The following is a 27,762-nucleotide window of genomic DNA, read 5'->3' as shown; positions in this document are numbered from 1 at the left end:
ACTCTTGCCATATCAGTGCTGGTGTGAGAAGCAGCCCCCACTAAGAAATCATGGAGTGCCACATGGAGAACCTACATCCTTCTCCACACTCAGCCCTGAATAGGTCTCTTGGTGAACTCGGCACTGGGAAACCCCTGAGCTCTGAAAATGTCTGGTATGCGGTACAAAGGTGGGACAGAAAAGTCTGTAGGCTTTGGAATCAGAACCTGAGTATACGAGATGTTGGTAATTTCAACCTCCTATATTGCTAATTCTTTTGGTGTAAAATGAGGATAAAATAAGAAATCTGAGGTTTATTGTTAGGAATAAATTATATGAGACATAGAAGCTCTATAGCATAATTCTGAAAGAGAGTAACTATTCAAGACATCTATTTTGTCTGTCTTCTGGTTTATGAAGGAGGCATTGGATTAAATCCAACATTTACTGAGCACTCTGTGCCAGACATCCTGCTAAGCACAAAGGAAGCAGTCATCCAAACCAACCATCCTTACTTCCTTTCTTCTTCCCCTCTTTGCTTCCTTCCACCTGCCATGTGTGATGGGTGCCTAGTTCTCACTATGAGATGACATAAGAAGGGGCTTTTTCCACTTGGGATGAGGGGCTGGTTAAGGAATGCATCCTTGTGGATGCTCTTTTAGGTGGCATCTGAAGGTAAAAAGTAGCAGAAACAGCACCCAGGTTGAAGGCACATAAGGTATGTTGCAAAAGTAGCTATAATACTTTGCAATTTCTTCCAGTAGGACGTAGAGTCTATTTCCCCACCTTTGGAATATGACCTGACCTTGCCATTGGCTTTAATTAGTAGACTTTAGCAGAAATGATGTCATGCACATCCCAAATCTGTGCTTTTAAAAGTTCTACCGCTTCTGCTATCAGGCTCTTGGAACCCTTCCTCCATGTGCAAAAAGAAGCCCAAGTTAGCCTCCTGAAGGATGAGAAAGCTGCATTCCAGTTGCCCACATTCACCATAGCCAACAGCAGCCTGGTACCTGCCAGATACCAAGTGAGACCATCCTGGACCATTAGCCCACCTGCCATTAGCCATACAGACACCATACAGCCATTAGCCCACCTGCCAGCTAACCACAGATACCAAGAAGGCCTGGACAAGAACAGCCAGGTCAGCCCAAACCAGAATAATTGCCCAGCTAAGCCAGAACCACAAGCCGTATAAGCAGTTTCGATGTTAAGCCATTAAGTTTGGGGGTAATTTGTTATGCAGCAGTAGATAACTGATACAGAACAACATTTACAAAAGCCCTGAGGTGGGAAGTAGCATGGCAGTTTCAAAAACTGAAAGGATATCTATGTAATAAAGTGGAGAAAACAAGGGGTTATCAGATCATCTAATGTTCTGTAGGGAGGACTGTATTACTCACATCTGTTGTCTGATACCCTCCCTTCACAAGACTCAGAGGTGTTTTCTAAAAGTGCAGAGCAAGTACAGACTTGCTGCCTGGGGTGTGAAACTGTCCTTCAAAGAGTTATTTTCGAGATTATTTCAACAAGGATGTGGTTGGTGGTGAGGTGGATGAACTGTTCCCATAGCCAGAAAATGCAATTTTCGTGGAATCCTCTTTCTCATCCCCTCTGATTTAGGTATTGAGGACAGGAAAGAAATGCTTACCTGGCCACTCTCAGCACTGTGCATTATGGTCCCTGTCTTAATATATTAAAAAGCTACTTGTGAGAGAAATCACAGATTCATTGAGCAGCTTTGTAAGCCCCGTTAATAAATGCATTAACCTAATCATCTTGGGTATCTCATGGGCAGATGGCTAACAAGCCGACCAGGAAACAGATGTGTGAGGCTTTCAACAACACTGGTCCTCTCCGTTTTGATTTTTCTTCATTTAAAGAGAGGAAGAAAGAATGAAAAAGGTGCTTTCCTTCCAATAAGCCTAATTGCCTTGAAAGAACTAAGGCTATAAAATTAAACTGTACCTTCCTCCATCTGTCTCTCTCTTAATTAGCAGCAGACACTGGTACAGGTGCTGGGTGGGATGGAGCTTTGCCTCCGTGGATGCCAAGAGTCAGGGTAATAACTAGTTTTGAAAACAAGCTACATAGCTGAGGGTCTCAGCAGGTGGCCTCCCACCTACCTTCTTTCCTTGGGACAAAGGTATCTTAAGGAGAAGTTCCCACAGCTCTTTCTCAGTTGGTGTTCATCTTGGGTCTCAGGTGATGGATTTCACCTGGTAAGCAATGTCCCAACCTAGGCTTTCACTAATTCCCCCACATATCCCTATCCTTGGTCCAAGAATATAGCGAAATAAGCTTCCCATCACATTTACAAATCAAATCCAAATGATTTGGATGACTTGGTCTGCCTAACCTGATCCCTGGCTGTTGGTTCACCCTCATCCTTCCCACACTTGCTATGACCTCACTTAGTGTACTGGTTTCCCAAGGCTGCCACAGCACAAGTTGCCACAAACTAGGCAACTCCAAACAACAGGAATGGATTCTTTCCCAGTTCTGGAGGCCAGGTGTCAGTGGGTCTGTGCTCCTTTTGCAGGCTCTAGTGAGGCATCCTTCCTTGTCTCTTCCAGCTTCCAGTGGTGGCGGTAATCCTGGCATTCTCTGACTGTAGCAGCATCTCCTGTCTTTGCCTCTGACTTCACAGGGCTCTCCACTGTGTGTGTGTCCAGCTTCCAATTTGTTCTGTTTCTCTAATGCATCATCCACACTTTGGAAGTCTTTGTGACCTGGGCCTCACAGGGATGGAAAGACTGGATCTTCTGGGGCAGGAGAACCAGGTTTCTGCCCAGCTCCAAACCCCTGGTTGGAAACTTGCAGAGGCATGAATGTTTTCTACCAGCCATAGCTCAGGGGAGCTAGGATGGAGGCAGGTGCAGGAGGCAGGGATTGGTTAAACAGACCTCCCGGAGACAGCAGCAGGCTGCGCTCACGCACCTCCCTCCCAGCTCCCCCAGCAGTAACCTGTAATCTAAGAGCTCACCTTTAAGTGTATGCTCTGCCCCAGGTACCCAGATAGGGAATGGACATTTGTTACCCCACTTAATACTCTCAAAGGCTTCCCTGGTGGCTCAGATAGTAAAGAATCTGCCTACAGTACAGGAGGACCCAGGTTTGATCCCTGGGTCATGAAGATCCCTTGCAGAAGGGAATGGCTACCCACTCCAGTATTCTTGCCTGGAGAATTTCATCGACATAGAAGCCTGGCAGGCTACAGTCCATGGGGTCGCAAAGAGTTGGACACAACTGAGCAACTAACACTTTCACACTCTCAATATCCTAACGAGATCGGTGCTATTGTTGGTCTCCTTTTATAAATGGGGAAACTGAAACGACAGAGCTTTGGCAACATGTCCAAGTGACAATGCTGGGATCTGAATCCAGGGAACCTGGCTGAATTCCAAGTATCTTAGAATTTACGAATCTGTGGCAACAACACTCACCACTATTTAGCCATCTGCCCACCTAATAGAAGAAACACTGGTTTCCTTAACAAGTTTCTATCCACTAGAAAAGGTTTTTCCCCAAACTCCAAAGAAGATGGGGGACAGAGTGAAAAGTACATGGAGAAAACACTTTTCTTGATTCCTCCTCTCCAAACACTAGAGATTGAGATATACATGTAAAGCTTGTTCACACAAGGCGATATCAAAATGTCACAACTGGAAGTTTCAAATTTTCCCTGAAGGCAAGATATGTTTGCTGCTTTCTTCCTTGAAGTGGGACAGGAGAAAGGGAGCTGGGATGTCATAAGACTGCCTGCCAGGTCCTCTGCGCTCCGCTGGCTACTGCATTAAAGAGTATGGGTCTCACCTCCTCTGAGAGGCACTGGCATTGGCTGGAGTGCTGGGCAATCACCAACCACAAGTGGTTTCCTGTTACAGAGCTGGGTTGGGTAAGATGCTATATGTTTCTCATAGAACTGGGAGGAGCCTGAAGCTTCATCATTGCTCCAGCCAGGCACATCCAGGTGCTTCAGACCAATCATCTCATTTAATTGGCTCCCTGCCCCACCCCGAGCCAATGAGGCAGATGCGGTTGCCTGGGTGTTTCATGCTACATCACACCGATTCTCTCCATGACAATGTGGAGAGAGCCCATTCTGAGATATTCACCAATGTTCTTCTCCCTCTGCTTCCACTCTGCCCTCCCCACCACTCAGCGAGCAGAGATCACTTTTGATGGTGACAAAGGGTTCCGAGTATTGCTTCTGAATCTTACACTGAGATTTCAACAGCCACAGTAGAGTCTTGGAGGGTGAGACTTCAGCAATAAGATCTGAGAAGGCTGAGAGAGAAAGAAAGACTAGTGAGACTGAAATCCTGGAGGATTCAGTGCATCTGGTTTATACAGAAGATTGCAGAGTTTGAAAGAATGTACCCTTGCTTTTTGTAATTGTAGAATCTTCTTTACAATACAGTAGAAAGAACATGAACTTGGAAAGCACACTGACCTGAGTTCAAATCTCAGTTTACAAGCTGGGGCCTTCAGCAAGTTACCTAAGTCCTCATACCTTCCCCAGTAAAATTGAAAATAAATAACAGTGCTGGCTGATTCACATTGTTATATGGCAGAAACCAACACAGCATTGTAAACTAGTTATCCTCTGATAAAAAAAAATAACAATGCCTGCCTATGTGGTAGGGGGTTAGGGTATTCAAGAGAATCGTGTGAACTATACTGTATAATGTGAAGTACCAATGTCCTTGCTTCATGGTAGGTATTCATTAGACAGTAGCCACTATCACTTCATTGTCAAAAAATAAAAAGAATACAAAATGAGGATAAGAAGACCTTCTGTGCAGAGTGCAGCAGAGAAGTAAACAAGGCATGAAAACACAAACCACTATGCCCAGCACACAGTAGAACTCCTTAAATGTATACCCCACATGAGATGATATTGTAAATACTGCTATTGTCTCCCAGAACTCTTCTACCATTTTTTTTCCTGGGCACATGGCCACCCAGCCTTCTTAGAAGCTAAACTTGGCCATGTGGCTGATCTCTCACCAATGCAATGTTAGCAAAAGTGATGCATCCAATTTCCACTTGATATTACTCACTTAAAAGAAAGTTGGTTGCCCTGGGTGTCCTCTCTCCCCCTTCCCATAGGCCATGACAACAACTGACTGTAACAGCACAGACGAGAACAGTTCAGTAGAGGCTCTGCCGAGCAACAATGTTGCAAGAACCTGGGTCTCTGAGTGACAGCTTGGAGTACAGTAGCCCTGCCGGTCTGGACCACTCCCTTTGGGGCTATGACATGAAACAGAAATACACTTCTTCCTTTTAAGCCACTGTATTTAGGGGGCCTTTTGGTTCACTAGGACAGTACTGACCTTTTATTTAAGTAGGGATGTTTTCTCGATCTCTACATTTTTTCTCTCCATCATAAGCTGAATTAAAAAATAAAAGGGGAAACAGTTCATGTTAAAAAAAAAAAAGCACCCAGGTATTTCACTCTTCTTTTGAAATACATGCTCTAAAGCTACAGAGGCTTCTGGGACTGTCTCAGCAGGCAGAAATAAGAAAGGCAGGAAAAAAAAAAAAAAAGCCCAGCTTCCCAGGCAGAAGACAGCCAGGAAGAAGGTGGAAAGATTTGTCTTTATGGCAAATTAGCCCCGTTTCACCTGGTTCTGGGCCTTGCTGCAGAGCTACAAGGAGGGAAAATCACATTTGAACCAGTTTCTAATGAAACCCAGGACTCCTGGCTGTTCTTATAAGGCTGCACATCTTTCCTGAAGCCTTATCTCTCCAAGAGAGAAAACTGGAGATGGAAGAACAGGAGTCTGGCCCTTTTTGTCTCTGTCCTGAGAGCTCCCATGTGGAGGCCCTGCTACCTTTGTTGAGAGGGTTCTGAAACAGTTCCTGGCTTGGGCTTTGCACTAAAGTTGTCCACCTGCACCACTGGCCCCTTGGTTGTGGCTGCAGGGAGCTCTCTGTGAATGTCTTGCTGCCAACGGACCCATGAAACCTCAAGTCTCCTCCCTTAGGCAGTCCTGCTGGACAGTCACTACTTTCTGAAAGGCTACTGAACAAAGCCGGATGGCCTCATTGTCCATCCATGGCTGACCACAGCATCCCCTGCCTTGAAAGGTCCTAGATGGAAACTGTGCACTCATTCACCGCCTTTCATCCTGCTTCCTAGATGGAGATATTTCTTTTCAGAAATTCATTACTTGGTTTGCTTATGATCAACCTTCCAGCTAGTGAAATTTTACACATCTGGTGATTTTTTAAAGGGAGGAAATAAAGGTTAATTCTCCTTAATCCTACCTATCTCCTTCCAATGTACTGTAGCAAAGGATTGTCTCAGAGTAGATGATAATATTTGGTACCCTGTGTTAGATAAATGCATGAAGGACCTCCATTCTTCCATGTTCCTTATATTGATATTCTTTTTATGTGACTTTGAAATTCACCCCCCAAAAGAAGGATCTCTTTCCTCACCACTGGATTCCAAGTTCCTCCATGTGACAAATGAAGGTGAGCAGACATGACACACACAGAATTTTGAAAAGTGCTTTTTGGCATTTGGCTGCTCTCTTGCATCTTTGTCCACATCATGAGAACATGTCTGGGCTACCCTCTCTGAGGATGAGAGACACCTGGAGCAGAACCAAGTCACCCCAGTCTTTCCAGCTGAAACCAGCCTACATTAGCCAACATTCAGCCAACCCCCAGATATATGGGTGAATTCAGTTGAGATTAGAAGAACCTCCTGCATCAGCATAAACCATTGGCACTTAGACCCCAACCCCAATAAGTGCTAAGCTAAATAATTTTAAGGCATGAGATTTGAGGTTGCTTGTTATGCAGCATTATTGCAACAATGGATAACTGACACAAATACCAATCATTCACTCACCCTACTCCCAGGAAGAGCCCCAATTTCCAGATGGGGATCCATGTTGCCTCTACTCTAAATCCACATGGTTTGGATGACATACCCCTCCACTCCTTACCCCCAACCATCCTCCCAGGACGACAAATAACCCATTTCATCGCCCTAACATAACATGACATTTCATAACCACAACAATTTGTTCAGAGGTGAGTGGTAACATGACAAGGTAGTCAATCAGAGTAAAGCCTGGGATCCTTACTTATGGAGACAGAGGGGCCAATGAGATCAAGGATCCCTGCCTTCCACTTAAAGGAGAAGCAACCAGAGCTGTGGGCTCCACATGACAGCCAGCACAGTAGAACCAGTGCTGGATCTAAACACGGGCTTCCTGGCTTCCACCTGGCTCATTTTTCTGCTACTCCCACGGCCTCTTCAGAAAAGACAGCAAGATTCCCCTCAAATGCAATGCCCAACTCCATTTAATAATTTATTAATAAAATGTACAATGTGGGTCTACTATGTGCCAGGGCCACCATGCAAGATTTGGGGGAATTTAGCATGAATGGCACCTAGCCAGCTTAGCCTCAGTACGTACATGCTTCAGTCATGTCCAACTCTTTGAGACCTTATGCAGTGTAGCCAGCCAGGCTCCTCTGTCCCTGGGATTCTCCAGGCAAGAATACTGGAGTGGGTTGCCATGCCCTCCTCCAGGGGACCTTCCCACCTCAGGGATCAAACTCGTGTCTGTTGTGTCTCCTACACTGGCAGGCACTTTGTTTGTTTGTTTTTTGTTTTTTACCACTAGCGCCACCTGGGAAGTCCTTAGCCTCAGAAGGACACACTCAAACTAGTCCCCAGGGCTGGACACTCGGACCTCCAGCAGGGACCACTTGGGGAAGACTTGCCTGAAAAACATCATGTATCAAAAAACAAATAAAGGAGAGCAAGTTGGGCTACCACAGTGGCTCAGCAGTACAAGAATCCGCCTGCAATGCAGGAGCCACAGGAGATGCGAGTTTGACCGCTGGATCAGGAAGATCCCCTGGAGAAGGGCATGGCAACCCACTCCAGTATTCTTGCCTGGGAAATCCCATGGACAGAGGAGCCTGGTAGGCTACAGTCGATAGGGTTACAAAGAGTCAGACATGACTGAAGAGACTGCATATGCACACACGCCCACAGCGCAAACTGGTAAGATCTGCTTTGCCATTTCCTGGCAGATAGGATTCCCCTCCAAAGTCAGTGAGAGTCAATGCAAGTGGAAGCAGGCCACTTGTATCTTCAGGGGCCTTTTCCCCTCTCCTTCTCAGCTAACCTCCCCTGGAAACAGTCATCCCTTACCCGGTGTTTGTAAAGTGTATTCATAGCAACATTCACACTCTGGATGTTAAGACATGAACTGACTTTACTGATAGAAAAGAGATAAGATGTCAGAAGTATTTGAGGGACTTCCCTGTTACTGCAGTGGTTAAGAATCTGCCTTCCAAGGCAGAGGACACAGGTTCGATTCCTGGTTGGGGAACTAAGATTCCACATGTCACAGGGCAACTACTGAGCCCACACACCACAACTAAGACCCAATGCAGCCAAACAAATAAATAAATTTTAAAGTGTTTGGGAAATGATGGATTTTACAGAGTTTGATAGTTTCTTTACCTTGAGATTTTTCAGAACTCTAATTTGCTCACCTGATAATATTAGTATTCATAATATCAGTTACTATGTCATCACTTTCAACATACCAGGCACTGTGACATGTATTGCACATGTTATCTCATCCTCACAACAACCTTAGGAGGGAGGTGATTGTGATGTGGCCACCCTGTAGATCAGAAATGAGGGGCTCAGAGAGGTTGAATGACTTGGGGAAAGTAACAAGATGGGGCTATGAATGGAGCCCAGGTGTGCCTGAAGCTAAGCGCATCACATCCTGCTTATACCTTCCTTTCAAGAAGCTGGCGTGCATGCTCTGTCAGTCGCTAAGTCATGTCTGACTCTTTATGACCCCATGGACTGTAGCCCGCCAGACTCCTCCGTCCATGGGATTTCCCAGGCAGGAATACTGGAGCGGGTTACCATTTCCTTCTCCAAGGGATCTTTCTGACCCAGGGATCGAATCCACCTCTCCTGCGTTGGCAGGCAGGTTCTTTACCACTGAGCCACTGAGGAAGTCCTCAAGAAGCTGACAGGTGAGCAAACCCCTGACCTTAGGGGTGTACAAACCCACACCTTAGGCAGATTGAGGGTCTGGAGGTTGAGTAGAAGACAACAGGGGAAGACAAGTGATCCCAGTGGTCCCCTCTCTGGAACCTCTTTTCTTCTCCCCTGATAAAGCAGAATAAATAAAGATGCATTTAGCAGGACTGGTGAAATTAGCCTGGTTGGAGTAGAAAAATAGCCTCTAAGCCCTTGCTTCTGACCCATCCTGAAATATGTTCTAAATGCATCCGACAATAACAGGCTGATATCAGGACACGGATGCTGACTGCCTCTACATGCTGTCACGGGCATCGTAATGGCTTTGTTTTTCACAAGGGAAGGAAAAAAAAAGTTTATGCCTCAAATTAGCAGGTCTGTCATGTTCCAAATTGTTTGCATTTCTAAAAATGGACATTGACATGTGAACAGTTATTATCTAATACAAGACCCAAAAATCTCCCTCTCTCAAGGCAACAACTGGGTGATCAAGGGATTCTCATTAGACACGAGGGTCTGAAGCTCTCTCTCCCAATTCTGGAATAAGGGGCGGCTCTCTCCATTCCCCCCTCTTCACTGAGGCTGCTTATGAGCCTCTGGGTTTCTGGTCACACTGCCCTCCTCAGAACTCTCAAGCCACAGAAAGATGCTTGGAGATCCAAGCAAAGGGTCTTAGGGTCTTAGTTTCCCAGCAAGATTTCTCTAGTGCAGTGGTTTTTAAAGTATGGTCCCCAGACCAGCAGCAGCAGCATCACCTCGGAAACAGTTAGCAATTCAGCTCCTCAGGCCACACTCATGGTCTAGTGAATGAGATGCTCCAGGATGGTGTCCAGGAAGCAGGCTTCAACATCCCTCCAGGGGATGCTGATACGCGCTCAAGTGGCTCAAAAGTGAGGACCATGGGTCAGCCCACAGCTCCCTCCCCTCCTCTCACACACATTCTACAGTCTCTTCATTATTCCTCTACTCCATTTTCTTCTCTTCATCCTCTACCACCCCAGTTCAGGGCACTGCCCACCTGGATGACTGCAACAGCCTCCCAGTGGGTGGTCCCAATTTCAGTCCACCCTCCCTTGATCCAGTCTCTAGTTGGAAACCAGCATTGTCTTTCGAGAAGGCAAAATGGCCCCACCAGCACCTTACTTACAGCCCTTACTTACATCTTCTCACTTCTCCCAGTTCAAGGTCACTAAAGAGTTGGAGCTCCATCTGCTTGGGTCAGCTATATCTTTTCAATACCAAATTCAACAAAGTACAAGGAGTGAAGGAAGAAGAGAACTGCATTTCCAGCCTGTTCTGGAAAAGAGCTACTCCCACCACACCCCAGTGGGAAATAACTAAATATCAGAGCTAGGCAGACATGGGTTCAAGTTTCAGCTCCATCACTTAGTAGCTAGCTGACTTTAGATAAGCAAGACTTAGACTTGATCAGACACCCAGGTCCTTATTAATAAAGAGGATTAATAAAGGGGAAGGACAACACACATATGGCTGGATCATCAGAGAATTTAATGATAAAATGATATCAAGGGCCCAGCCCTGCCTGGCACATAGCAGGGGGTAAATAAATTATAACTACCACCTGCCTCTGTCAGCCAGCTAGTTAACACACAGACGCAAATGGACTAACTCCTTAACTTTCAGCTCATCATGATAGCCAGGAGAGTTAAAGAGCATCTGTTCCCCAAAAGGCTAATCAACCCCAAGACCCAAGGCCAGCAATCTGTTTATCACTCCCTCAGAAGTTGTTTTCCCCCTGCATTAAATCACCTTATGTTTTGCCATTTGCCTGTGCAGCTTTCTGAAAGGAAAAAAAAAAAAAAAAAACATTTCCTGGATGTCTTACCTGGGATGGCTTCTGATAGCGACATTTTCCTTCAGGCAATGAACATCAGGAAGTGAAGAGGATCACACTTTTTAGCAACAGCCTGGAGACACGCCACCCCAGGTGCACACACACACACACACACACACACACACACACACACAACACCTACACATGGGAACTCAGATAGACCTGCAGATCCAGCCAACATGGACACACGTGTGCACTGGATCACACACAGACAGTGGGACGCTCTGTGCCTTCATGGATCAACGCCAAATCCAACAACACCTAGACAAAAGAGCTAGAAAAAAACCGTACGGTACCTTTCGGTGACTTAAGTGTCGCCACTGTCCAGTCACCCTCAGAACTTCCTAAAAAAATAACAATGGAGAGATGCTGATCTGTTCACTGGCTACCCACGTGCACGGCGCCCTCACACCCAGATGATGCTGTTTGCGTCTCAACTGCAGTCTTTAAGTGTGTGTGCGTGTGGGGGGGGGGGGGGAGGGAGGTCTCAGGGGACTCAGGGAAGAAGGGGAGGAAGTGAATGCACAACTGTGATTATGTGAACACTTCTCTCTGTAAGGTCCTGAAGCATGATCGAGATAATGCCCAACACAGGATCAAAAAAGGTTCCCCTTGAAAAAGCCTAGATGTATTCAGAGAGAGACAGACAATTCTTAGGTGGTGAAATCTGGCTCTAAGTTTCAACCTTCTAAGAAAGAAGGCAAAGTTTTAATTACCAGAAGTCACAGTGGCTAATAACCATGCTCTGTGGTCAAGAGAGAAATCTGGATCCTCTTGTACTGCAATCCTGCTAAAAGGGAGTGGGGGGTGGAGGGGGGGGCGGTGCATCATTAGCTCCATATTCAAAATTGGGGCAGGCTAGGCTTTGCTGACTGTGACTTTAAATGCTAGGCAGCAGACCAGGGCGGGCGGAGACCACCCTAACCCAGTGCCCACCACACAATCTGTGTTTGCAAAACATTGTTGAATGAATGAATGAATTCAAGGTTCTCCACGGAGTCACTCTTCCTAAGGTAAAGAAGTTCCCCTTAATGCAAAAGGAATCAAGCTTGTTATCTGAGAATCCCTAATGCCTGGAATTTTATTGTAAATCAGTTTCTCCAGATTGAATTCCGTTTCAGATGTACTGGCTGAACCCTGGGGGAAATCTCACATGATTAGCAGGAGCCCGTAGTGTAACCCTTTCCGTAAAGGATGGTGAGAAAGGCTACTGCTACACCTTACCCAGATCCTCCGTACACCTTCTCTGTACTATGGGGACTTCGCTCAAAGCGGGGCAAACCTGCGCACGCGCCAGTGCCGCAGCCTCTGCTCATTGGCTGGCGGCCTGACCAATCAGCGTGCGCTACTAGCTCCCATTTCCTTTCTTGGGAAGCTACCTGGAAGAACCAAGTCCTCAATGTTTTTGCACAATTTCCAGAGATATATCCGGCTGCCAGCTGGGAGGAGACGCAGGGAACAGTCTGTGATCTGAATGATTACAGAGCACAGATCCGGGCCCATTTAAGCATTTCTGGTTGGCCTCCCAGGCGTGCCAAAGGACACTCAAATTGCCACGTTCCCCCTGCGGATATGAACTCTACACGCTCATCACTCACAACGGTCGGGAGATTGGAGTGACAGGCGAAGAGTGACGAAGTTAAAATTAAGTGGGACCCGCCCGGCATGCCCTGAATGTTTCTTCTCCCTCTGAACCAGGATCACTGACATCTGGAAATACTGATGTAGCCCCAGATCTTCCAGTGTAGGTGGACACAAGCCTGACACAGTCACTGAGTCACTAATTCCAAGGAAGCCATTTGCCCCCAAGTCAAATCCATCACTGCCTTGAAGGCAGGAAACACACGGTGGACATCCCTGTCTCCACTCCCTAGGACAGGGCTTCACTCTGGTGAGGCACTAACACGTTTTTTTTTTATTAAATCCAGTGCTAATAAGGGCACTAAATAAGATGGTACAGAAGCTACCAAATATATACTTTAAGTCCCCTTTTGTGCTGGGTGACACTAGTGAGAATTAGTTAAATATTTGTTGGATGAAAAATTAAATGCCTGTGTAAAGAGGATGGGCCTTAGGCATTGGGAGGAAGAGAACATGAGGGAACTCTCTGGGAGAGGAAAATATTTCTTATCCTTCCTGGGATGTTGATGACTCTAGCATATGTATATTTCAATAATCACACTATTAAAAAATTATTATCTGAGTCTTATACTAAACATATTAAATTATACCTCAGCTATAATATGCCTTAAATGTGTTATACCTCAATCATACTAGCATGATGAGAAAATTTTACCTCCAAACAAACAAACAAAAGAAAAATAATTAACACCTTAGTAAGTCTTCCCGGACAAAAGAGGAGAATGAACCTCTTCAATCTTCTTGGTTTTTTTTTTTTTTTTGGTTTTTTTTTTTTTTTTTGGCCTGGTAAGATCCTTCTGGTGCCAGAAACTGCTCTGTGGGAGATAGCATCATTTCATGGGAAGAAGAAGACCTGATTCAGGCTATCCCAGATATGACTCCTGGCTCTTCAGGTGTTACTTTGGAAAAATTACTTAACTGTACTGAGCCCCAGTTTCTCCATATTTTGATGATGGGACTGATACCTCCCCCAGAGGTGTACAATTTGGGAATCCAGTGATGCTAGCTCCCTTTCTTCCATATCAACAACAACAAAAAACTAGCAGAGGTTAATTCAAAGTTGAGGGGTTTATGCATCACTTAGGGTCTTTACAGATGATTCCTACAGAAAGAGTAAAAAAGAATTCTTAAGTGCATTGTTGCTGTGGTTTTAAAAAGTGCTATTGGAAAACTGTAACAAGCTTCTGGGAAGACAGTCCACAGACTGTTAAAGAGTAACAGAAAATATTTTCTTATTAAATTCTGGAATCTAAAAAGAAAACACCACCTTTTATCAATAATGCTGGTACATCCTGTCTCTTTTACTCACTGGACAGCCTAGGTTGCCCAAAAGCATCTAAAGGGCATGTGGTCAAGAGCCATTAGCAACTGAGGATTTCAACTCTCAAGACACCTAGAGGAAAAACTAGACCTGGGGCCAATAGGTGCTAAATGCCAATGTGCAGGCAATTTTCCATTTTCCAGAACCCCTCAGGAATTACATAAAAGACTGGTCTTTTCCCAGTTTTGGAGGCAGGAAACAACCAACTCTGAATCATCAGGTGATCCTTAGGGATATTTTCACGACTGTCTTTGTAAACATTGGCCAGTGAAGAACCATATAGTGGCTCCTCGCATTGCCACCACCATTGCGTGGGGGGTGGGGGCAAGGCAGGCCAGAGGTTTTGTGTGCTTAACTGATTTTTCAAAAGGTTACAGTTTGGCTCAGTCTAGAACAACACACACTTTTCTTGGTGGCAAACACTTTGAAACTGTTTAGCCTCACATTCCTGACTGAGTAAGGAGAGTTAATTGAGTGAAACAGAATCTTTCTATGACGGATTATGGGAGTCATGGGTCTGGGCACATGGACCTTCGTTGTCCAGGCTATTGATGGGGAGAGTAAAGAGGTTTGGGTTGCCTCTTAGCTACATGGTGCTAAGTCCTTGGTATACACCGATGAAAGGGACAGATTTTGTTCCTGACTCAGTGGGACTTACAATTGAGGGACACAGGATTAAATGATTGGAGAATGAATGAATGATTTGGACAAATAATTATTCAACTCCATCACTCCTTCTTGTACAGAGTAGTGAGGTTTCAGTTCAGTTCAGTTGCTCAGTCATATCCGACTCTTTGTGACTACATGGACTGCAGCCCAGCAGTGAGGTTTAGGGCTTCCCTCATAGCTCAGTTGGTAAAGAATCCACCTGCAATGCAGGAGACCCCGGTTCGATTCCTGAGTTGGGAAAATCACCTGAAGAAGGGATAGGCTACCCACTCCAGTATTCTTGGGCTTCCCTTGTGACTCAGCTGGTAAAGAATCCACTTGCAATATGGGAGACCTGGGTTTGATCCCTGGGTTGGGAAGATCCCCTGGAGAAGGGAAAGGCAACCCACTCCAGTATTCTGGCCTGGAGAATTCCACGGACTGTACAGTCTATGGGGTCGCAAAGAGCCAGACGCAACTGAGCGACTTTCACTTCCTTCACTTCAGGGAGGTTTAGCCTCTTATATTCCCCTAGTGTGTGCTAATATTTTACAATAATTGGGCAGGAAACTTCTTGGGAACAGAGACCATTCTGCAGCCACATGGTACACAGGACCAGATGTTACATTCCCAAATCTCTGAATCACAGAGAGAAAGGAATTCTGTTTAAACATGAATGAGTGTGATTTCAACAAGCAAACAACAATAAATAAAAATAAGATTGCTGTTTTTGTTTAGTCACTAAATAATGTTCAACTCTTTGTGACCCTATGGACTGTAGCCCGCCAGGCTCCTCTATCCATGGGATTTTCCCAGAAAGAATACCGGAGTGGGTTGCCATTTCCTCCTGCAGAGGATCTTCCTGACCCAGTGGTCTAACCCATGTCTTCTGCATTGGCAGGAGAATTCTTTACCACTAAGCCACCAGGGAAGCCCATAATATAAGATAAAGTAAAAATAAAATAAAATAGAAGGGAAGGCCTGTTTTGGAAGAATTTATCTCAGGAACTACCAACAGTTCCTATTCTGAGTTGGTAGTGAATGAATGAGACATATTTCATGGCCCACAGGTATTCTAATAACTAAAATGAGTAGAATTGTTTCATTTTCTAATTTTAAAATCATAATGGAGTTTGTAACCTACAGAGTTAAACTTCTTCATTTTTCACACAAAGAAGCTGAGGCCAGGGGATTTCAGTACCAAAACCCCCTTGAGGTTCTGAATATTAAAGCCTCCAAGAGAACACCGATTTTCCATAAATATTTTTGAACTTGGCAGCTAACCCTAAAGGCTGTCCAAGCCTCTCCTTATTGGCTGAATTGAAATTTTTAGAAAATGAATCTGGTTATCAGACACTGCAGAACTTTCCACAGCAAACCATTTTTTAAACAATTCTCCTGGGTGGTAATGATTTTGTTAATGAAATGCATTTCATCCTTCACACCATGGTCACGTTATGCCTTAATAAAGAACCCTTGAAAGAACATTTATTATGGGATTTGCATTTCATTTGGGCAGGCAGTCACTCAGTCTGCCCCACACCGGACCTCACAAGACCATCAGAAGACCATCGGTGACTCAGATAAAGCCTGTGAACTCTTATAATAGAAAAGAAGGGCAGCAAAGAAGAGGGCCACATCAATCATATCCAGGATCAAGGAGGGTTCCTCATCTGAGATCCTTCAGAGTTTTTAGAAGATATGGGGTGCTCCTTTCCAACTAAGCTATTCTTTGGTTGGGATCAAAGATAAATTCATTCATTCATTCAGCAAACGTTTCAGGATTTCCTGCTTTGTGGGAGAAAAGGTTACTCAAAGAGTGCTGAATAAACTTTCAGACTGCAAATTTAATTCCAAGTGCACTGCAAACATTTGCTGTACCAAGGAGCCCTATGTCAAGCCTGGACAAAATCAAGGAACTCTGCTGGAAGATCCATTTATGATTTACCCAAGAGCTACGGGGTATTGCGGGGGAAGGAAACACTGGGCCTAAATGAAGAAATGAGTTGTTTGGGGTAATGGGACCTGTTCAAAAAGAAAAAGATGTCAGGGTGGGATTTTTTTAATGTCAAAAGAAGAATCAAATAACAGCAGATGCTAGTCATCACCTAAATGCAAGACTCAGAAAGGGAGGTGGGCCACGGAGTAGTGCATGAAGGCTTATGCAGATACATGGGCACAGATGCAAAGACTTCTTCTCTCCTAGGCAACAGCCCTTATCCCTCCCTTATAATATCTGAGTCTATTTGAACATGCTTAGGATGTATGTGCTATACAAACATGCAATACGGAATAGAGGGAATCTCCAGTCACTGCTGGGCTCCCCTGGTGGCTCAGATGGTAAAGAACCAGCTTGCAATGCAGGAGACCCAGGTTCAATCCTGAAGATCCCTTGGAGAAGGGCATGGCAATCCACTCCAGTATTCTTGCCTGCAGAATTCCATGCACAGAGGAAGCCTGGTGGGCTACAGTCCATGGGGTCTCAAAGGACGGAACATGACTGAGTGACTAACATTTTCACTTCACGGTCACAGATGTAGATAAGGATTCAGTTCGGTGGAGAAATTCAACAGAAAACATGGGGTGCTGGTATGTGAGAGCTTATGAGGCTTGGGATTTAGGAAGCACAAGCTGTACCCTCAGAATTATAAGTACTCCTCAAGTCCTCTTCAAAAGGTTCCATTTGGAAGTCCTAGGATATTGGGGAACATAAATTCCTACAGATAGGTTACTAAGCTCCAAGTTTGGGCCTGACTGTCAGCGGGGCACCTATATGCTTGTTTTATGAATCTGATGTCTGTAGACCATGGTTACGACAGCAGGTTACATGATCGTGTCTGTGCTTTAGTTTCTGTCCTTAATTTGTATTGGAATTAGGATATTTCATACTAGAATAGATCAGCTCATGTCTCCTATCCCATCTCCAAAGAGGAGCTTGGCAGAAGGGGAAGAAAATAGAATAAGAGGCTGATAATAAAAGAAAGCACATGGTCTGGGTATCTTCTGTCTGCCCCAAAGCTTGACTTTGCTGTGAGTGCTGCTTCCATCCTATAGAAAGTGGTCATGAGTCATTTGTCCAGCAGTCTGGGTCATCATCAAGGCCACTGTCACACTCCCTCATGTATGAATCAGCGGAACGGACTGAACCCCCACCCCAGGGCTATGGGAAGGGAGTGGCAAGAGCATCTGGAGTGATAAAAACACAAGCTCAAACTGCCCACAGGCTGCTTGATTTAGGGCAAGTTAAAGTAACCTCCTCAGTCTCAATTTTCCTAATCTGAAAACTGGGGCAATATTTATGCCTTCCTCTTCGGATCACTATGAGAAAACGAGGCAATGTTCTGTAAGAACACCAATGCAATGTCCCAGACTTGATAAGAATGCAGATAACAGGAGCTCCAGGCTGTCCCTTCAACCTGAAAATATTGGAATCCAGTATTGAATATTGGCATATTGGAAATATTCCAGCATCTGGAAACCAGAAGCTGCCCGAGATAGAAATGTGCAGGCTTACTGACTGTTTCAAGAGAGGCTAGACTGGGTGGATGGTGAACATCTTCCACTAAAGGACAGGACATTCAGAGACCAATGCCTTGGATCCCATGTCCATGTTCCCTGAGGATTCACTAGGGCAGATGTTCAATGGTGAAGGGGCTGAGGTACCCACAGGATCAAATGAGTATCCATGTTCTCCTCTTCCCCCACCCACCTTGCCCCACACAGCAAGGTAGGACTTGCCCTGGGGCCAAGAGAAAACAGCTAGGCTCTGGTCCTTAGTAAACTGTGTCCCAGGTACAGAGACCCAGAATATATTAGAGAGAGAGAATGAGACAGAGAGAAATAAAGAAAAAGGAGAAAGAGATAACGGATGGATAGATACATGGTAGATGGATAGATGATGGATAATAAAAAGATGATGGGTGATAGATAGATAGATGAGAGAGATCAGAAAGATAGAAAATGGAGTAGAAAAAAGTTAGAGATAAGGAAATGTAGAAGGAACAGAAAAGTACAGGATAGAGAGAAGAAAAAAATGGTGCTTACCAACTGCCTTCAAGGAGGCGTACTTGTTGAGCTCTTTGCCAGGCGGCTGCTGTTCGTAAGGGTTGGAGATCTGGCCCAGGCTGGGATAGGAATGTGGGTGGCCCATCTGCTGGAGCAGAGGGGAGGTGGGCACTGCGTTGTTCATCTGGGTTGTATCTGGAAGGGAAGAGAACAGAAGGAGATGGTCATCAACAAGGCAAGGACTTCTACCCATCCCCACCATCACCACACCCCTCGAGACCAAAACTCCTCGCCCTCTAGAGACACGAGGGGTGGGGGTGGGGTCAGCCAAGGGTGGACAGCTATAACGGCATCAGTCAGCTCTGCACTCGTCATTGGCAAGCAGCTGAGGATGGATGGGGAAGAGCACAGATGCACCTAGAACATTTCTACCTTCCCCAATTTAACATAAGTCCTATCACTGCAGGGGATGCTTTTGTGATTGAAACAACATATGTATAAAAGGATGACCAACTTCAGTAACAGCCAAAGAAATGCAAGTCAGAACAATGGGAGGCCACTCCTCTGCCAAGAGATTGGCAAAAATTAAAAGGACTGAAGAACACCAATCTGGCAAAGACGCTTGGACCCTGGGCAGTCTCATAAACTCATGGTAGATAAGTGATTTGCTGTATCTGCAGAAAGGAAGCGGGTAGAGTGTGTGTACGGAAACTTAAAATGGTTAGCGTGGGTATGTTCGCCAGATAATGTCAATTCTAAGGAGGGTGACTTCAGAAATATAAGCAGAAGAATGTGAGGGGGGCAATTTCCTAGTAGTCCAGTGGCTCGGATTCCATGCTCCCAATGCAAGAGGCCCAGGTTCAATCCCTGGTCAGGGAACTAGATCCCACATGCTGCAACTAAGAATACACATGCTGCAAATAAAGATCCCACATGCCGCAACTAAGACCAGGAGCGATCAAATAAATAAATATTTTAAAACATTAAAAAAAAAACAGGGCTTCCCTGGCGGCTTAGTGGTAAAGAATCTGCCTACCAATGCAAGAGACATGTGTTCAATTCCTTACCTGGGAAGATCCCACATGCCGTGGAACAGCTAAGCCCATGAGCTGCAACTATGGACTCTGTGTTCTAGAGTTCGGGAGCTGCAACTACTGAGCCCAGAGCCTGAGCTCCACAACAAGAGATGCAATGAGAACCCCTCGCCCCACAACTAGAGCGTGGCCCCCACTCACCACAACTAGAGAGTAGCTCCCCATTGCCACAACTAGAGAAGAGCCCTCGCAGCAATGAAGACCCAACACAGCCAGAGATAAAAAAATAAATGAAATTTGAAAGTGAAAGGTGCTCAGTCCTGTCCAACTCTTTGAGACCCCCCTGGACTGTAGGCCACCCAGCTCCTCTGTCCATGGAATTCTCCAGGTAAGACTACTGGAGTGGGTTGCCATTCCCTTCTCCAGGGGGGTCTTCCCAAATAAAATTTTTGGGTAAGTAAATAAATTAAAAAACAACTTGCATAAGTATACAAGTATACTTACCCTTTAAAAATTAATTAATTAATTTTAATTGGAGGATAATTACTTTACAATATTATGATGGTTTTTGCCATACATCGACATGAATCAGCTACGGGTGCACATGTGTCCCCCATCCTGAACCCTTCTCTCACCACCCTCCCCACCCCATCCCTCTGGGTTGTCAAAAAAGAATGTGAGGGTATTTGTTAAGAGATGTGCATTGTACCATTGTTTGTTAAGTGAAAAATAAAAACCACACAGAAACCATTTGAACTCCTATCATCAAAGCAATTCTTAATTTATTGTATATCTGTATTAGGTACATATACATACACATGATGGGGTATCATTCAGTTCTTAGAAAAAAATGAGTTAAAAATCAGTTAACTATACATTCAAACTAGAGAGTGTCTTATGATTTGTATTGGTAAGGGGGGGAAAGCAAATGTCAAAGTAATGTGAATAACAGTGTTTTGTTGAAAGAGAAGAAAGTCTGCATATTTTTATGTGCTGCGGTTTGCAAAAATAGGCAAAGACACACAAACTGAATATTGGGTACTTAGAGGGACTGGGATTCACGGGGAGAAGGGTTCAAGACATTTTTCCAGAGGAAATACTCTTTGTGCTATTAAAGGTTTCTGTCTTCACCCCAAGAACAGTGGGACAGATGGACAACGGATGGACAGGAGGCAAGCGGGAAGTGGGAGTCACAGAGTCCAGGTGAGGTCATTTGGGCTCAGATAAGATAGAGGAAGCAGTGGTTGTCCCCATTCCCAGGAAGCATATCTGCAGATACAGATCAACACAGCGGTAGCTGCTTCTGGTGCCTTGAAAGATGCCCTTACCCCACAAGTGAGTCCCAGCTGTTTCAGCTGCTAAGAGCTCGTAAAGAAAGAAAGATAGAGCTAAGTTGTGTCTGACTCTTGCCATGAACTGTAGCCTACCAGGTTCCTCTGTCCTTGGGATTCTCCAGGCAAGAATACTGGAGTGGGTTGCCACTTCCTTCTCCAGAGGATCTTCCCGGCCAGGGAATTGAACCCAAGTCTCCTGCATTGCAGGCAGATGCTTTACTGACTGAGCTACATGGCTTCCCCTAACATACAGAAATTTGCTCTTGGCTGATGTGATCCACCATCTTGGGCTTAAACTGTTTGACAGACCTCACCCCCAACACCCCAAGGTGGGTGACAACAAAAGCCCAGCTGAAACTAAGGTACCAAGACCAGCCCTTTCCTCAAGGCAGGGATAACGCTATGGAGCAACGGAGGCTCCAGAGCTCCCACGGGTTGGGACAAGTTTTAGAGCAGGGGTCAGTAGGCTTCTGCTGGAAAGAATCAGACTATAAATAACTTAGGCTTTGCAGGGCATCCAGTCTCTATGGCAACCATTCAACTCTGCCCTTGAAGCAAGAAAGCAGACATAGCCATTATGCTAGCACAGGGGCATGGCCGTGTCCCAATAAAACTTCGTTTACAAATTACAGGGGCAGCTGAATTTGGTCCAGCGGCCATAGTTTGACAACCTCTGGTCTAGACTTTATCTGAAACTGAGATCCCCATCCCGGTGTGTATCCTTTATTTTTCTGATATTGTTTCCCTCATAATCTTAGAAGTGTGTGTGTGTGTGTGTGTGTGTGTGTGTGTGTGTGTGTGTTTTACTCCGTCAGAGTCTCATACACCTGAAGCTGTCTCTCAAACACTGCTTCTAGACAATTTGACCTGTGACACGTATGGGATAAGTTTGGCTTTAGAAACCAATACACTCAAATTGGGCTTTCCCAGTGGCTCAGACGGTAAAGAATTCACCTGCAATGCGGAAGACCTGGGTTTGATTCCTGGGTTGAGAAGATCCCCTGGAGAAGGGCATGGCAACCCACTCCAGTATTCTTGCCTGGAGAATCCCCATGGACAGAGGTGCAGGCTACATACAGTCCATGCGGTCACAGAGTCAGACATGACTGAGCGACTAGGCACACACTCGAATGAGAAGAGCAGAGATACCACAGCCAAGACACAGAGATAAGGCGAGTATTTTTATCACTGCACATGCATGGGCCAACCCACAAGCCCAACTGTCTAATGGGAATATCGCCAAACATAAGCCAAGTCGCCCAGCCATTGGCCAGCATCTGAGGAGGTGGGCATGTCCTTCTGCCATGATTACTTTTTGGCTGGCATTCAGCTGGGGCGGAAGAGTCCTAAGATTAATGGAGTTAGGGTGGAAACGCTATTTCCCATAAATTATAGCTCTGCTTGTTGCCTGGACCCCAAGACCCGCTGATATTTTCCACTCTAGAGCAACCTGCTAGGGAGGTCTGTTGGCTTCCTCTGGGCGTGGCAAGCAAGTCATGGTTTGTTTCCAAATGTTGGTGTATTAGGAAGAGATTTACCATAAGTTCTCATTGTTTGCTGTTCTGTGGATTTCTTCCCCCACCCCCGCAACACACACTTATGTAATTTAGTGGGTAGCTACTACTTCGTGTATTCAGAACTATCAGTTCCTTGGGCACATTGCTTCATCCCCGTTTGACTCATGTAATGAGCTGTCAATCACAATAACTCTCTTAGTTTGGGTTTTCCCATAAATCACTGAGATAAGAACTCAAGTACAAGTAGAAGAACATCTACTTCTGCTTCACTGACTATGTTAAATCCTTTGACTGTGTGGATCACAACAAACTGGAAAACTGTTAAAGAGATATGAGTACCAGGCCACTTTACCTGTCTCCTGAGAAACTTTCATGCGGTCAAGATGCAACGGTTAGAATCAGACATAGAACAACTGATTGGCTCAAAACTGGGAAAGGAGTACAACAATGCTGTATGTTGTCACACTGCTTATTTAACTTATATGCAGAGTACATCATGCGAAATGCCAGACTGGATGAATCACAAGCTGGAATCAAGATTGCCAGGAGAAATAGCAACAAGCTCAGATATGCAGATGATACTGCCTTTCTGGCAGAAAGTGAAGAGGAACTAAAGATGCCCCTGAAGAGAGTGAAAAAGGAGAGTGAAAAACTGGTTTAAAACTCAACATTAAAAAAATGAAGATCGTAGCATCCAGTCCCATCATTTGATGGCAAATAAATGGGGGGAAAATGGAAACAGAGAAGATTTTATTTTCTCAGGCTTCAGAATCACTATGAACAGTGACTGCAGCCATGAAATTAAGATGCTTGCTCCTTGGAAGGAAAACTATGACAAAGCTAGACAGCATATTAAAAAGCAGAGACATCATTTTGCTGACAAAGGTCCATTATTGTCAAAACTGGTTTTTCCAGTCGTCACGTACGGATGTGAGAGTTGGACAATAAAGAAGGCTGAGTATCGAAAAACTGATGCTTTTGAACTGTGGTGCTGGAGAAGACTCTCCAGAGTCCCTTGAACTGCAAGGAGATCAAACCAGTCAATTCTAAAGGAAATCAACCCTGAATATTCATTGGAAGGACAATGCTGAAGCTGAAGCTCCAATAGTTTGGCCACCTGATATGAAGAGCTGACTCACTGAAAAAGACCCTGATGCTGGGAAAGACTGAGGGCAAAAGAAGCTGTAGAGAATGAGATGGTGGGAGAGCATCACTGACTCAATGGACATGAATTTGAGCAAACTCCAGGAGATAGTGAAGGATAGGGGAGCCTGGTGTGCTGCAGTCCATGGGTTGCAAAGAGTCCTACATGACTTAGTGATTGAACAACAACAATCGGAAATACTACAGAAAAGGAAGTAGGGGGAGAGACAGAATAAAAAAGGCAGATAAAGAGTGCAGTGTCTGCAAGGGGGTAATGGTGAAGAATGGGCATTTAATCCCACTCTAGCCTTCTGATAAGTGGTGCTGAAATTCTATCAGCCCATGGGCAAGAGTTCATGAGTATTTATATGCCAGCTCCCATCAGTCATTTGAGGGCTGCTTCTGAGATACAGTAATTCCTCAGCACTTGGAACCTGCCACATTCATGGGCAGAGAAAGCCCCAATGGCCAGAGAAACTCTTAATCAGAGATGTAAGTGAGAGCTGGCAGTTGGATATCAGGTCAGAAACTCACCCCTCTGGTCACACAGTGAGCATGTGATCCAAACCAAACCAATCACAACACCTTCTTCTCACAGTGATTGGCCCAGATGTGAACATGTGATCTAGGCTGGACCAATCAGAGTTCTTCCCTAAATTTTTTCTATTGGGAAGCTTTGAAGTCAATGAACCAGGAGGCCATGAATTCAAGTGGAGAAAGTATTCCTTCATTGTGAAAGAATAAGGACAAAGAGAAGTATCACAGGGGATAGGGAAGCTCCTTCCTAAACAAGCTAGTGTGCTTTGAGGTTCCTGGCAAATGCGACATAGAGTTCTGACAAGTGCAATTGTCTGGATTCCTTCCGGAAAGCTGGAACTGATCAGAAGAGAAGCTTCCCATGGGGTCTATAGAGTACATCAAGATGGAATGGGCATTGCCCCTAGATTATCTTTTTCTTTCTTTCTTATTACATTTTAACTGTGCTGGGTCTTTGTTGCGGAGCATAGGTGTGTCTCTGGTTGCACATGGGCTCAGTAGTTGGGCTTAGTTGCTCCACAGCATGTGGGATCTTAGTTCCCTGACCAGGGTGGGAACCCATGTCCCCTGCATTAGAAGGTGAATTCTTAACCACTGGGCAACCAGGGAGGTCCCAGCCCTAGGTTTTCAACAGAGTTGCAGAAAAAATTTCAAGCAGCAGATTGCCTGAGTAGTGAGTAGAGAATACCCAAGACATTCATAAGTTAATTAATTATCTTAGCAGCAGTTTTTTTTTTTTTCTGAAAATAGATTCCAAACTAGTTGAAGGGCTGACACCACCTAAGCCCATCATCCAGTGGGAGCCCTTATTCCCGTCTCTTTGCTCCCTCAGTCCCAGATCCCACCCACAATTGTTCAAACCCTGTTTCCAGTCTTGCCAGGGGAAGGCTAAACACTTCATTAAGGGAAAAGAAATTTGTAGAGAGGTTCCTTATCACCTGGGATAACCTTTTATATTATCAAACAGACTACTTAATACATCAGTATAAAACACTTGCTTTTGGATGACTTCTCTCAAGTGAAAGTGAGCTGCTCAGTCGTGTCTGACTCTTTGCGATCCCATGGACTGTAGCCCACCAGGCTCCTTTGTCCATGGAATTCTCTAGGCAAGAATACTGGAGTGGGTTGCCATTTCCTTCTCCAGGGGATCTTCCTGACCCAAGGATCGAACCTAGGTCTCTGGCATTGCAGGCAGATTCTTTACCGTCTGCGCCACCAGGGAAACCCCAATTTCTCCCACTCCTGAGCCAGCTCAGGGACAGCGAGTAGTTACCTAATGGAAGTGGGTAGGGCTGAACTGGCCCTCCAAAGGGATTCCCCACAAAGAAGGAAGAGCCTGCCACAGAATCATGTTTCTGCCTTCACATTCAGGACAGCAGGAAGCAAATTTCTGGCAGTTTTAGATAGCCATATTGTACTAGCTTCCAGGCTTTGATTATTCAGAAATATTGAAATCCAGGCACAGAGCAGCAGCAATCAAGAATTATTAAACAGACTTTGGTGATTGGGTTTTTTTTTTTTTTTTTGAAATCTTATATTCATTTTACTGAACAAGAAACTGGACTGGACCTGACAACCCAGATTCTCTGTGAGTTTTGCACAGATATATCCAGCTAAGGAGGACAAACAAACAATACACATGAGGCAAGCTTAGGGTGGCATCTAAGAAAAACAGAACAAGAGTGAGTGAAGAGAGAAGAGTGGGTGAGACCTGGGTTATCTCCAAATCCTCACCTTGACAACTGAGAGAAGAAACATAAAGACAGGTAACTAAGTCAATAAATATTTGAACATATGTATATAAGTAATATGTATGTGTGTCTATGCATGTGTATGTATATATATACATTATATATAATATAAATAATCATATATTACATAATGTAGTAATATATAATAATATAATAAATACATTGGTATATAAATATAAAATCTATTTCAGATAACTTTATAAATCATATATTTATAAATTATATACTAAGTATATGTAAATATTATATTTTATAATTACATATTATGATGGACTATACAGTCCATGGAGCTCTCCAGGCAAGAATACTGGAGTGGGTAGCTTTTCCCTTCTCCAGTGGATCTTCCCGACCCAGGAATTGAACCTGGTTTCCTGAATTGCAGGCAGATTCTTTACCAACTGAGCTATCAGGGAAGCTCACATATTATGATAAATACATATTTTTATATGTAGTGTATTTATGTAGTGTATATATATATATATATATATATATACTATGCAAAATAAATCATATATAGATATATGTAACTATATGTCAGATGTATATAATTTATATATAAAATATATATACTGTATAATTTGGTTTCCTTGGTAACTCAGTGGTAAAGAATCTGCTGGCAATGCAAGAGGCCTAGGTTGGATTCCTGGGTTAGGAAAATCCCCTGGAGGAGGGGATGGCAATCCACTCCAGTATTCTTGCTTGGAGAATCCCATGGACAGAGGAGCCTTGTGGGCTACAGTCCAAAGTGTTGCAAAGAGTCAGACATGAATGAAGCAACTGAGCATGCACTCAGGCATATAATTTCTTTTGCAGAGTCATGACCAAAGAGAGAATCTAGTAGGACCAGCAATGTCTTGCTGCCAGGAGTATGGTTTCTCTTCTAGACACACCTCAGCCCCAGAGATATCTTACTCACCTCATCTCTGTAGAAAGGCCAGTGTCACAAAACAACTTTCCCTGCTTACTCATAATTTTGCAACTTCTTTTTTAAAATTTTTATTGGAGTATAGTTGATTTATAATTTAGTGTTAATTTCTGCTATCCAGCAAAGTGAATCAATTATACATATAATGTATCTATTCTTTTTCTGCAACTCCTTCTGATCCTTAGAAATAACTGATGAGGACTTGCTATTCTTGGGTGCTGCATTCTGTCAAGACCCTCAGTCAGCAAACAAATTGATGACATCCCATCCTCTCCTTCCTAAGACAGAAAAGAGGGCCTCATACACTTAATCAGTTTCAAAGAAAGTTAAGATACACTTACTCTAACTGGAAGTAACTAAATGGTGGTTACCAAAGTAACCGCCATATAAGTACCGTTATCATGTGGTACATCTTAGTTACTAAACAGACTAATGAGTGCAATCAGGACAGGCTCACTGAAGTAAAGATGCTTAGTTACAAATACTGGGATGATGCTCTAATCTTCTCAGTGGAAAAGAAGCAGATAACAACTATCAGAAACTAGAGCAGTCTGGCTCATCTTGGAGCGAAGGCAACAGTATCAAATTTTTCAAGGCATGTAACAAGGAAGAATAGCACAGAAGGAACAAAATGGTCAACGCAGATTGCTGTGTGGAGCATGTATTACCCATCACCTGGTAAAGAATGTTTCGTGCACTATCTCCTTAAATCGTCATATCAATCCTATGGAGTAATGATAGAGGGACAACATGTCTTTTAAAATAAACTTTTGCTGTAAAACAATTTTAGATTTACATAAATACTTCAAAGATAGCACAGAGTTTCCATATCCCCAGACCCAGTTTCCTCTGTTATTATTAAATTACCTTAGTAGGGTACATTTGTTACAATTAATGAATCAATATTGATATATAACTATTAACTAAAGTCCAAACTTTAGTCAAGCTTCCTTCTGCCCAGCTGCTCAGTCGTGTCTGACTCTTTGCAGCTCCATGGATTGTAGCCTGCCAGGATCTCTTGCATCT

The 27,762-nt window shown here is 44.3% G+C and overlaps 1 protein-coding gene across 2 annotated transcripts in view; it reads right to left on the bottom strand.

The window, feature by feature from the left end:
- Positions 1-27,762, bottom strand: part of SHISA9 (shisa family member 9) — a 353,966-nt gene that overhangs the window by 9,705 nt on the left and 316,499 nt on the right. The window contains exons 3-4 of one of the 2 annotated variants that reach the window (XM_070460805.1): positions 18,535-18,690; positions 11,177-11,224 (exon numbers count right to left, since the gene is read on the bottom strand). In XM_070460805.1, the coding sequence (XP_070316906.1) occupies positions 11,177-11,224; positions 18,535-18,690 (204 nt within the window). The remainder of the gene's footprint in view (positions 1-11,176; positions 11,225-18,534; positions 18,691-27,762) is intronic. The other variant, XM_070460806.1, reaches the window with a different exon arrangement.

The sequence above is a fragment of the Odocoileus virginianus genome, chromosome 33 (genome assembly GCF_023699985.2).
Source record: "Odocoileus virginianus isolate 20LAN1187 ecotype Illinois chromosome 33, Ovbor_1.2, whole genome shotgun sequence".
Lineage (NCBI taxonomy): Eukaryota > Metazoa > Chordata > Mammalia > Artiodactyla > Cervidae > Odocoileus > Odocoileus virginianus.
Note: the sequence above shows the minus strand (reverse complement) of the source record. Positions and strands in the feature narration are given on the sequence as shown.